Source organism: Pan paniscus, chromosome X (assembly GCF_029289425.2).
Source record: "Pan paniscus chromosome X, NHGRI_mPanPan1-v2.0_pri, whole genome shotgun sequence".
Classification (NCBI taxonomy): Eukaryota; Metazoa; Chordata; class Mammalia; order Primates; family Hominidae; genus Pan; species Pan paniscus.
Window position 1 is genome coordinate 92,773,371 of NC_073272.2, and position 13,694 is coordinate 92,787,064.

General features: G+C 38.3%; 1 protein-coding gene across 1 annotated transcript; it reads right to left on the bottom strand.

Moving 5' to 3' along the window:
* Positions 1-9,970: 9,970 nt before the first annotated feature.
* Positions 9,971-13,302, bottom strand: LOC100978544 (AP-2 complex subunit beta-like). The gene is given in 4 exon segments (XM_034950209.3): positions 9,971-10,995; positions 10,997-11,780; positions 11,783-12,616; positions 12,619-13,302. Coding segments are annotated over 4 exon segments (2,790 nt in total). The 5' UTR covers positions 13,265-13,302; the 3' UTR covers positions 9,971-10,469.
* Between the last annotated feature and the right edge of the window lie 392 nt (positions 13,303-13,694).

The following is a 13,694-nucleotide window of genomic DNA, read 5'->3' on the forward strand; positions in this document are numbered from 1 at the left end:
CCAGGGAAGCAAGATAAATAACCAGAGATCAGTGAGGGGTCTTATTTCTGAGCTCACGTGAGAGCAGAGGACTAGGTGCCTGTTCCAAGTAGAAAGTTAATCATGTACCTGTTCCTTAAATGTGATCTAAGTGAGAGCAGTTCCTTGCCATTATGCATTTGAAGCACGCACACGCAGCCACCCCACTGCCCCCTCCACACACATAAGTGAGAGATATGCATCGTTCTCAGTCTCTGTGATAGCTATTTGCTATGACCTCTTCCAAGGTCTTTTTGCTGATGTGCTGTAAGTATTTTTATCATTTAGTATAGAAAAGTTAATAGGCTGGTCACTGGGAGATGGAAAGAAATAGAAAAGAAGGGAAGATTTATTTATTCTCCACCCTTTAATTGCCTTAGAATAGCATCATTAAGAATCATAAAATGACCTTAACTGTGAATGGATAAGACAGGAAAATAATGTAACCTTTATGTTAGAGTTGCAAGGTAACAAAGAGCTCTAATACAAAATAACTTGACAGCATTTACAGTTAAGTCTATGTTTTCTACTCAATGAAAAATAAAATTATGATTAGCAAACGTTTCAGTAAAATTTTCTTTCTTTTTCTTGACATAGTATACTCAAACCTATAAGGCAGTACCAATTAAACTCTAATTCTTTGTAATTTATTCTAATTTTCATTATCAGTTCCTTAATTATCTGCAATTGTTTTGTAGTTTTATAATAACTAAGAATAACTAACTATATTATTATTCAATGGATTTGCTCCTTGAGGCCTTTGCTGACCAAATACTATATATTTTTGTATATAGCATTTTCTTACTGCAAGTACTGCAGTAAGAAAATCCTTTGTTTAAAATACCCTTAAAAACATTTTGTTGCATCATTTGCAAGTTCATAGTTGTAAATTAGTGAGGTTTTGATGTGTGTTATAAATTAACTACCATGTACATAGTTTATTAGCTACCTTCTGTGCTTTGTAAGTGGGATTATTTTTTCATGACTTTAAATATAAGAAACATTTAAGTTAATATTGTTATATACAAATGTATTTCCAAAGCTTATTCATTGACATCATTATCATCATCATCACTATCATCCAGTAATGTTTATTGATTTCCTGTGTGTATTTGCCTTTGTACCAGGCAAACTGTTAATTCTGAAATATTGACCAATATACAAGTAACTTAATAATTAAAGTGTAGTTTTTTTTAAAAGTGATACTAAAATAAATCTACTCAAAATTTCTTTTTTCAGCTCAGAAACATGTAGTAATTTACCCTCTGGATTTGTGCAGGGAAGAGAATTCTCACTTTAATGCTCGCATTGATTCTCAAGGAATTGGTGGCTTAACTGGCTTGCCTTTTCACCAATTTTCTCATATAGCAGAACAAAAACGGCATTATATGAGGGACTGGAAGCTCACTAGAAAAGAAAAAATTACAAAAATAACAGTTTTCATCCCGTAGGATGGCTGTATTGTAGGATTTGAACATGTTTTTTTCCAGTTTATTTAAAAAGTTAAATATAAATTTTAAAGACAGTTTTTAAACGTACATTATTCTAGACTTTTAAATTGTGCTACTGTTTCATTTGACGTTATTAGCATATCCCCCTATAAACTAAATGATACCCGGAAATATGCTTCACCTTGTTTATATCTACATAAAGATAATAATAGTAAAAATAAAGCAAAGTTTCTCAACCACAGCACTGTTGACATTTGAGACTAGATAATTCTTTGTTGTAGGGAGCTGCACTTTAGATGAAAGGACACTTACCAGAATTTCTGGCCTCTACCCGCTAGTTGTCAGCATCACCTCCTCCTTTCTGCCCACCCCTTCTCAGATTTTCACAACCAAATACGTCTTCAGACTTTGTCAAATGTCTCTCCAGGGCGCAAAATAACCCATAGTTGTCAATCACTAGAATAAAGAAATCTCTGTGTAATTAAGAATTTAAAGCAGTCATTTTTTCAGTATGGCATAATCGTTAAGATTCTGTATTCTGGATCCAGATTAAGTTCACATACTGACTCCTGACCTTGAGAAAGGTAATCTCTGCACTTCATTTTCTATACATGTAAAATGTGGGTAATAGTATATTATAGTGCTTAAGAGGGAAGACACTAGAGCCAGACTGCCCAGGTTTGAATATCGGCTCTGCAACTTCTTTGTGACCCTGGGAAAATTATTTTAACTTCCTGAGCCTCGGTTTCCTGATTTTTAAATGGAATAACAATAGCATCTACCTCATAGAATTGTAATGTAAATCAAATGTGTCAATTTAGAGTGCATAGATTAGTGACCAGCATGTAATTACTTCTATATTTCTGTCAGCTAATATTATTATTAAAATACTTGAAAGACTGGAGCAACTATGACTCATTGCATAGCTGCAGTCACTGACACCTTTTTGTGTTAGCTGCTATTTCAATAATCAAGTATATAAAACACACACAAAAAATCAAGTAACAATTTCTGTCCAAAGACCTTTTGCCTTTTTTACTACCAAAACCATCAAGATGATATTAGTTACCCTACATTTTTAGGTAATTATCTGGCTTTACTTTATCTAGCTATTCACAATATATACACTTGATAATACCTTGTATTGGAATGCATAGCTCACTGGTTTCAAGTCAGAAGGCTGGTGTTTTAGTATATGCTCTGTTACAAACTTTGTGATCATAGATAAGTCACCAAAGCTTGCCTCAGTTTCCTCTTCTGACAAATGGAAATTATCACCTTGGCCCTATTGATTTTACTGAGAAATTGTGAGGAACATGAGAGTTACTAAACATGAAACTGATTTGAAGAGTAATGTACTTTTAAAAATTAAGGTGGGAGGCTGGGTGCAGTGGCTCACACCTGTAATCCCAGCATGTTGGGAGGCTGAGGCAGGCCGATCACAGGATCAGGAGATAGAGACCATCCTGGCCAACATGGTGAAACCCCATCTCTGCTAAAAATACAAAAAATTAGCTGGATGTGGTGGCATGTGGCTGTAGTCCCAGCTACTCAGGAGGCTGAGGCAGGAGAATCACTTGAACCCAGGAGGTGGAGGCTGCATTCAGCCGAGATTGTGCCACTGCACTCCAGCCTGGCAACAGAGCAAGACTCTGTCTCAAAAAAAAAAAAAAAAAAGTAAGCTGGTATGATGATGATAATGATGATATTGTATTAGCATACGGAACCCAATTCCTAAATATTAATGAACAAAATTTCATTACATAAAATTTCAAATTTTTCTAATTGATTTGATATGATACTACCTATTAAAAATAAGAAAGACAATATAAACAAACCATGAAGTTAAGTAATATAAACCAGGTATGATAAAATTATATGTAATCTGTTTTACCTCAATTCATATGGAGAGTTTTTTAATACATATTCTTATATTAATCACATTTTTGCTCTGAATGATGTAATCTGTGAATAGGAATGATACAGTATTCAATAAAGTTTTATACGATCAATTTTAAATTAGAGAAATATATAAAAAATTAAAACTTTTTAAAAATTATATAGTTTTCTATTTATACTAGGCACATCTCTCCTTTTGAAGTATTGTAAGAGTACAGTTTAATAGTCTTCTTTTGCACTGAAATTCACATCAATAGGTCTCATTTCTTACAAAATTTTATGGGATACTTTTAAAAGTCTGTTCTCTCAAGATATCATCCTCAACAACTGTCAGAATAATTCAGACTCCAAAAGATTGAGGCCCAGTGAATACACAGATGCACTGTGGTGATCAAAACAGGTATAAATGACATTTTTTTTATTACCATGGAGGTGGAGGGACACTGCGCAGTATCAAAATGTTCGTTTTTACATAGGACGAATCCTGCATTATACACAGTAATGGTAGGTCAGAGTGCTTTATTTCTCACTGCAAACAGAAATGGAAGTGAGCAAGGTTCTTTCTCTACTATATTAGGTAGCAAGGCCACAAACCTAAGGCAGGTACTTGGCCAGGGTCTTTTTCTCCGTAGAGCTAAGACAAAGAGATTTCCAAAATTAGTGCCATCCTGCAGCAGTGAGAGTGGCCTCTTTAGCAGACACTGCCAAATAAAGGAAGAACCCTGAGTGATACACCAGTCGGTGTCTATATCGTTCCAAAATTAAAAGGTATATTACAATTTAATTATATAAAACTCCGAAAATCCTGAAGTTGGTTGGCATGTAAACAAAGTATTCATATATAGTGAGTTTACAGTAAAGATTCCGAAACTTTTACCAACATTACCAGGGAAAATTGAAGACGTGAATGTCATGTTTACTCAGTACATATACTGTACTAAGATCTGGTATTAGAATGTCTGCCGCAAAAAGATCATACCCTACAAGGAACTATTTGAGGATGTTCTATGATAGAAATATGTAGATTTTGTGACATGTCTTGTTAGTACAGAGTATGTCTTGTCAGTACAGAAGAGGGGCAGCCAGACAAAACTAATAAAGAAGGGAAAAGAGAAGACTTCTTTGCAGGGTTTGACCCATGAGCAGAGCATAAATGCACCCCATAGGCTGTGCACGGTGGCTCACGCCTGTAATCCCAGCACTTTGGGAGGCCTAGGTGGGCGGATCACTTGAGGTCAGGAATTCGAGAGCAGCCTGTCCAAAATGGTGAAACCCTGTCTCTACTAAAAACACAAAATCAGCCAGGTGTGATGGCAGGCACCTGTAATCCCAGCTATTCAGGAGGCTGAGGGAGGAGAATGGCTTGAACCCAAGAGGTGGAGGTTGCAGTGAGCCGAGATCGTGCCATTGTACTCCAGCCTGGGGGACAAGGGTGAAACTAAGTCTCAAAATAAATAAATAAATAAGTAAAATAAATGCACCCTATATAGGCAGGGTGAGGGCATGAGAGGTAAAATGTACATTCTATAAACAGGTATATGCACTGCAAGCATAGCTTCAACCAGAATGAAGAAAATAGGGGCTGATAAATTTTAATTGTCATTGAAAGCTGAGGGTGATTGAGGTATCCTGTTGAAGAGCACTAGGGGTAGGGTAATAAAAGGCTTTGTTAGGCCTGGACAAATAGAAGGTAATCTCTTACAACAAGTTCTCCCAAACAATAAGTAAGGCACCAGGTTGGGATGACTTTCCAGTTACTAAATCCACAAATTGTCAGTACTATTAAGTCTCCTTTATTCTATGGATAGATGTTGAGTTCCAAAGAGTAGACAAAAAGCAGTAAAAAAATTCCTAACAACTTAGTGATTGGGTGCAATAAAGTTTCACGACTCATCCAAGTCCAATTATCTTCTATGCTTCTAATTGGGAGCCCAAGTTTCTTCCAACTAGTGTGTTCACCATCCCCTAGGGCGCAAGAGCCTTCCAGTGAATCATCTGCTTTTCTTTTCCACAGAGAAGAAAGAAACAGAACCCACCTAAAGGATTGTAAAAGAGGCTTTAGAGGTTAGGCCTGCAAATATTTCTTCTGCCTATATTCTGCTGGCTAAGACTAACCACATGTCTTCATCTAATTGCAGGAGTGCTCAGGAAATGTGGCTCAGCTGTTTATCCAAAAGGAAAAGAACATAAATTTGCTGAGCACACAACAGTTTCCCTGTCACAGATAGGTTATTATTCTATAAGAACAAGATTCAGATTTAGGATAAAGCTCTGTGCATATAGAAGCTACTGAATGGTAAATTGATAAAGTTAATCTTTAATATTTTATTTCTAGAACAACAGGCTCTAGAAGAGCTACAATTACTGGCCAGAATTTTGGGGTAATGTGTTTAGGGCACAAAGAAAGAGCTTTTTGTTGATTTTTCTTCTGTTCTAATGAGAAATCATTTTCATTTAAAATAGCTAGAGTGCCTGCAAGCTAGAATTTAGAGGGCTAGACACATCTGGAGTGATTTCCCCAGCTTTCTGGATAGGGATTTCAACCAAGAGAAAAAAGTGTCACTGTCATAATGTAAAACAAGTCCCAATGCCACCTAATGACTATACTAACTGTTCCTCTCGCCATCCACCTAATTGGCGTGCAATAGATATTTCCACGATATTTTACACGCCTCAAAGTCAGGGACTCAAAAATTTTTGTTGGTTTTTAAAAATTGAGTGTAGTAGCCATAACGTGAAGGGTTTCAATGGAAACTACTTTCCTACTGACGTTAATCAAAGTAGCTCATTTTACATTATTTAAACTACATAGCTAATTGTTATATTAGTTTCATTCAAATATGAATTTTAAAAGTCACTTATTTTTAGCATTTTATAACTTGTTTGAACACCACAACCTAATATATGATTAAGACTCTTAAATATATTTGAGATTTCTCAGTTTCCAATTATGTCCCTCATTAAGCATTATTCGAAAAATTACTTTTCAAAATAGCTCTTTTTGATGCCTCATGAATCATTGAACTCTCTCTGCAGTCAATCAAATGCCCTCCTGCTTCAGTCAAAGCAGTGACTGGTAATGGTTCTAACAGTGACAGTTCCACCAACTCCCTCCTACATCTCTTCTCTACTCTAAACAGTCAAATTGAAAATAAAGCACGTTCTGCACACCAACTTCTCTGGTTAGCAGAGACTATTTTATTCTGATTTTTAAAAACTGTAAGTGAAGCATGCAGTAAACATGAGCTTATACTTTGAAAATGAAATGCACAATTTTGTGATGTCAGTCAGATGAAAATGCTGTTTCATATCAACAAATGGAAACCACAGCAATTGTCAAAACATGTTAACAGTTTAGGGAGCAGAAAGTCAACTGAGAGTATCCAACTGAGAGAAGTGTCCACCCTAAAACAAAGATGAACATTTCTATATTTGTATTTTGTATGTTTGACTAAGAAAGACTTACTTTTGAAAAATTCAGAAATAAAATGCCCAAAAGAAAAACCCAGTTTGCACATAAATCTACAAATGAAGTCCCAATATTGAATAAAATAAGTGAGAAAATAAAATCGGCTTAAGTTTCATGAATCAACACCAAAGACCAGTCAGAAAGGAACATGAGTAGTGCTGATTCTATCAATAGAAAAGAACGTAAAGCATAGGAAGAACCTCAGCAAGAGCCTGGTATCAACACTTTCCCCTGCTGAAATTGAGATTTCCAATAATAAGTTACAATATTGGTCCTGTGTTTGAATTGGGGTGGTAGGGAGAGTAAGGCATATCCACTGGGCTTCCAACTGGAAACAGATGTCACATTAAAATTAGGATAGTTCAAGAAGGGATTATTTACAAAGGGACTAATTACAAAGGTATGGATGGGACATATGAGCATTACCAAGAATTATGCTGGAACCAAAGGTAGCAGCAACGGCTTTATCACCAGCCCTTGGTCTGAAGGGACAAAGGTAGAAAATCCCTGCTGGAAACTGCTAAAGCAATACACTTTGTGAGTACCTGTCATCTTATGTGGAGGAACACAGGCAAGACGTGACTTCACAGAGAAGGAGGAACACTGACTTGCATTCATTCCTTCATCCAGTCTCTTAAGGGGTTCCCTCATTGGTTGAGCCCAACTAAAAGCCAGAAGGCATGTTTGCGTTATTTGATGGTATAAGCCACATATGTTAGACTCCGTGGGCAGAGAGCAAAGAGGAAAAAATGGACAATCTAGAGGAAGGAGCAAACAGACCATATCTAGCGCTTCAAGTACAGAGACATAGCTTGCAAAAATCATTAGATATACGTGTGAGTGAAAAGCCAGAGGGAGTTCATCTCTTTGGGGGTGATGGAAATGCTCTAAAAATGAATTATAGTGATGATTACTCAACTCTAAACTCACTTGCACCCTTAAAATGAGTGAATTTTATAATATGCAAATTATACTTCAGGAAAGCTGTTTATTTTAAAAAATAAATAACTAAAAAAAAACAATCTTGTAGGGGAATAAGATTATTTAAGAAATACATGTAAAGTAAGAAGGAAAATACAGATTGAAAGGTTAGTTTGTTTGTTTATTTATTTATTTATTTATTTATTTATTTATTTTTTTGAGACAGAGTCCTGCTTGGTTGCCTTGGCTGGAATGCAGTGGCTTGATCTCAGCTCACTGCAAACCCTGCCTCTCCGGTTCAAGTGACTCTTGTGCCTCAGCCTCCCAAGTAGCTGGGACTACAGGCGTGCATCACTATGCCCGGCTAATTTTTGTATTTTTTAGTAGAAATGGGATTTCACCATGCTGGCCAGACTGGTCTCAAACTCCAACCTCAAGTGATCCACCTGCCTCGGCCTCCCAAAGTGCTTGGAAAACAGGCATGAGCCACCGTGCCCTGCCTAAAAGGTTAGTTTTAAAGAGGAAAAAACACTATACCACCACATACAGAAGTCAACTCAGAATGAATTAAAAACTTAAATGCAGAACCTGAAACTGTAAAAGGACCAGAAAAAAAATACAAGGGAAAAGCACCACAACATTGGTGTGGGCGATTTTTTTTTTTTATTTGACCGTGAAAGTATAGACAACAAAAGCAAAAATAGACAAATGGGATTTCATCAAACTAAAATGTCTCTGCACAACAAAGGAAACAGAGTGAAGAGACAATCCGTGGAGTAGGAGAAGATGTTTGCAAGCCATACATCTGATAAGTGATCAATATCCAAAATATATAAGGAATTCAAACAACTCAATAGCAAGAGAACAAATAAACTGATTTTAAAATGGGCAAAGAAACTGAAAAGACATTTCTCAAAAGAAGACATACAAATGGCCAACAGATATATGAAAAAACACTCAACATCACTAATTGTCAGGAAAATGTAAATTAGAACCATAGCGAGATATCATCTTAAACCTATTAGAATGGCTATTATTAAAAAGTCAAAACATAACGGTGCTGGCAAGGATGCGGAGAAAAGGGAAGGCTTATATACTGTTGACGGGAACGTAAATTAGTTAATCTCCTATGAAAAACAGTATGGAGGTTTCTCAAAATACTAAAAGTAGAATTACCATATGATCCAGCAATCCCACCACTGTATATATATCCAAAGGAATTGAAATTATATCAAAGAGGTATCTGCACTCCCATGTTCATTGTAGCATTATTTATGATATCCAAGATAGGGAAACTACATAGGTGCCCATCAATAAACTAATGGATTTTTAAATGGTGATATATATACACAATAGAATACTAATCAGCCTTTTAAAAAGAAGGAAATTCTGTCATTTACCACAACATGGATGCACCTGGGGCACATTATGCTAAGGGAAATGAGCCAGACACACAAAGACAAATAGCACATAACCCTATTCATATGTAGAATCTAAAATAATTGAACTCATATAAGCAGAGAGTAGAATGGTGGTTACCAGAGGCTGGGCCTGCAGAGTGAAAAATGGCAAGATGTTGATCAAAGGGTCCAAAGTTTCAGTTAGTGAGGAGGATTAAGTTTTAGAACTCGATTGTACAGAATGGTGACTATAGTTAATAGTTTATTGTATATTTCAAAATTGCTAACAGAGTAGGATTTTTGTCATCATCACAGAAAATTAGAAGTATTTGGGTCAGATACAGTGACTCATGCCTTTAATCCTAATGCTTTGGGCTGATGAGCAATCACTTGAGGATTATTCAATCGTTTCAGGCCAGGAGTTTGAGATCCATTTGTGCAGCATAGCTACACCCCTTTTATACAAAAAAAAAATATTAAAAATAAGCCAGGCATGGTGGCATACACCTGTAGTCCTAGCTACTCTGGAGGCTAAAGCAGGAGGATTGCTTTAGCCCAGGAGTTTGAGGTTGTAGTGAGCTATGATCCCACCACTGCACTCTGGCTTAGGAAATAGAGCGAGACTCTGTCAGAAAAAAAAAAAAAACAAAAAAACTGTAAGTATTTGAGGTGATGGATATGTTAATTAGCTTGATCTAGTAATTATGCAATGCATACATATAGCAAAAGATTACATTGTATCACATAAATATAAACACAGTTATTATTTGTCAATTAAAACTAGATAAAAATAAATAAAAGGCAGTCAATCCACCTCATCTTCTGAGATTGGAGAAATAAGATGTTTTGGGAGTATGAGTAGGGATACCTTTGTAGGTGTTTCTGTTTGAAAGTTGAGAAAGTTTTTATTATTTTTTTTCAATGACACTTTTTCTTGCTTTAATATTGGTTGTCTTTTTCTGCTTTTGAAATGAGCTCTCAATTAAAACTACCAAACTATACTCAAAAGAGGGTGTAGAAAAAGCCAGCCATTGGCACAGCATGGAGAAGCCCACAAATAAGGACAGATAGCAGCAGCAGGTGGTGAGAAGTGGGAGGTGACTGAAGCAGTGGTTACAAATGTTCAAAGGAAGCTAAAACTATCCAACAGGTTGTGCCTTAATGTTAGCACAGGTTAGACTAGTTACTACCTTGCTGGGTGGCCTCAGTGTGTTTGGGTTCAGACTCTACACAGCAATACAATTTCTTCCAGTTAAGGGTTCTTGGCTTGCACCGATCACAGCATGATTGGAGGGTACTGGACCAGTCTTGTTAGTTTTTCAAAATGCTGTTGTGGACCTGATAGATGTATTGAGAGACTTCAGGAGCTCTACACTTCCGTGACAGTGTATAATTGGGGTTTCCTGGCTGCATACGTAGCTCGGCCAAAATCCAAATGCCATTAGTGAGCTTCAGGGATTGGTACAGAATGTCCTGCCCTTCCACATTCCTCTTGGCAATGGTATAAACATTGTTTTGCAACTCGCTGGAGACAGCGTCAGCATTTAAATGACATTCCTTAATCTGAAACTGAAGTTCATTTTCATTGGGAATATTCTTCCATGTTGCAAGGAAGACCTGGTGCTCCATTTTGCCATCTTCTACAAAAAGCACATTGAGTGGGCTGAGGCAGCTGAAGTAGAAGACATCGATATTGTTTTTCACAGCCACCTGCAGGTTATTCAGAGGTTCCATCTTCATGACTGGGCCCAAGGTGTTGAGAGGCAGGGAGACATCAATGCTCTGGTTTGGCATCAGTGGTGTATGGATGGCCAGAGGAGTGCTGGGGATGACACCAGTTAAACTGGATTCCAAAATCCATCCTATGCTGCAGAGCTTTATTGGTGAAGTTCATTTCCATATAGATGTGCCCTTGACGGTGAGTAAATGTTCCTGAAATCTCCAAGCCTTTAGCCTTTACTGAAGGTAGCCAGACAGCCTTAGGAGCCACATACCCACCAGGTGCCATGCCTATCCCTGTGGAGAGTGCAAACAGGTCATTCAGTCCACTTCTGACCACAGCAGGTGTAGGTGAAGGAGCAAAGGTTGCAGGCACCGATGATGGGATGAAGGATTGTCCCACCAGACTATCTAGTCCTCCTCCTAGGAGATCCACTGCTCCCATCTGCATGGAGGACACCTGTGGCACATTGACTGGGAGACTGAGGTCAAGGTTTAAAAGACTCCCCAGAAGATCACCTTGAGGGGGGATAACCTGAGGCTGTTCCAGGTTCGTTGCGGTGGTGGTGCCAACAGGGCTGTCACCTGCGTCAGTGCTCCCATGATGAATTGGCAAGTGTTTACGATGGATTCCATGACTTCCTTCCACAAAAGCATTGGAAGGCTTATGATACACAGAGGCCAAAGAACCAATGTGGCAGATTAGCTCCTCCAACGCAGTTGGCTCAATAAGTTCCGTCTCCTGAGAGATCAGTGGCTTCTCAGACACGACTACTTCTTTAGCCTTGACAGGGTCAGCTGAGAGAAGAGCCCAATAAGTATAGCCCCGTTCTCCAAGGTCAGGATTATCAGAATCCTGTGTTGCCAAATTCAACATCTGCTGGACTAGCTCCTGTGTTTTGGTGGTTTCTTGAGAAACAGCTTCATTATGGCAGTAAGCAGAGTGAGCTGCACCTGGGTGTTTTCATCATGAAAACCCTCCAGGAAGCTTTCTAGTAACTCATCTGCATTGTCAATTCTTTCAGCTTATTCTCCCACAATCCAAATCATAGCCGATCGAGCATCTGGCTCATCCAGCAAGTCTAAGTTCTCACATAGAGTGGCAATGATACTTTCATACTTGTTGGAGTATTTGCGGAAGATGTCCCTGACAACAATCACTTCTTGGACCACATAATTCACTTTGGTCTTGATTAGATCAAGCAATGTGCTTACACAGTGCTCTGCAGATTGCTCCACCTTGATGGCACACCGTCCAGTGGCCCACACAGCTTTTCGAACAAAGTCAACATTCACCTCTGTGGCATATTCCTTCAGTTCTGCCAGAACCTGAGCAATGTTGGCTTGTGATGCCAAATGAATCCTGATGTCCAACTTCTCTAGTTTAATATAGATGGGATCATTGTACTTCACAAAGAAGACTTTGATTTCCTGCTTCAAGATTTCAGGCCTTTTCTGGACAATTAAGTTGATGTTCCTCAGGGAGGCATACTGCACTTCTGACTCCCCAGACATCAAAGTGACAAGTGGAGGGGCTAACTTCTTCAGCAGCATATTGTAGTAGTCAGAATCCTTAGATAACAATTCTAGAAACTTCATTAGTACTTTTACCGCTGAAAGCACCACTGCTGAGTTGGCATGGGATAGCTGGGGAGTTACCCGCTCACAGATGCTCTGAGCCTTCCGATCATTTTTAGGGTTGTAATTAGACAGGCAGTCCAGCATGAAAATCTGGCCCCTTCAGTGCACTTATTCAGGGCTGTCCGCAGCTTATTAATGTTCTGTGTGTTCAGATTGAGTAAGTTGCTGTTTGGGTGAGACTCACTGATTTCAGATAATGCTGCTACAGCATTAGCCACCACCATTGGATTTGAATCTGCTATGAGACCCCATAGAGAATCCAAAAATCCCTGATCTTCCACCATTTGGGCGTTGATATCGTGGAGTTTTGCCACGCATACTGCTGCTGTTTTCCGAACATAGGGATCCTCATCCTCTAAGCACTTGAGGAGGGGCTCAGAGAGATATTCTGTAATTTTGTCTACCCAGATGCACCCCATGGTTCTGACTGCCAAGGCTCGAATCAAAAGATTAGGATCTTCACAGTCCTTCACAAAGCTATTTACAGCTATGATGGCCATGTCTGGCTGACTCTTGGCATAGTTCATCAAGTAGAGATACACAAGCTTCTTTAGTTTCAGATTGTCAGTCTGCATACAGTTCACTATGTCTGGAAAGACAGAACTAACATCCTTCCCCACGGTAATAACAGCAATCACTTTCTTCACAGCCTCCTTTCTCTTTTCTTTCTTTTCATTGTTGAGTTCAGCTTTTAGTTCAAATATTTCTGCTTTTTTATTGGTTGTGAAATACTTGGAGTCAGTCATGACTTTGGATCTTTAATGTGCACCGCAGGCGGAGGCGGAGGGGGAGGCGAAGGTGAGGGCGGGGTGGTGGCAGCGGCAGCCGGAGAGCATAGCCCAGGTGGTGGTGTAATGGTTTGCATGTGGTTGCCTAGATTTTATTGATGAGGTAAGAACAGAAGTGCTCCAACAGCAATCTGTGTATATATCGATAATTGCATTGGGCACAGCACATTGAAATAATTTATGAAAATATCTCACTCCCTAAACCACAGGTTTTTGAAATGTGATTCAAAGACCCTAGGAGTCCCTAAAATAATTTTAGAAGGTTTACAAGATCCTCCCTTTTCAACAATGTACCTGTGTGAGACTTAAATGTTTTCATATATGTCAATCGAATAACATATCACAACAGATTGAATGAAGTAGTTATGACAATCCACTTCCTATTTTT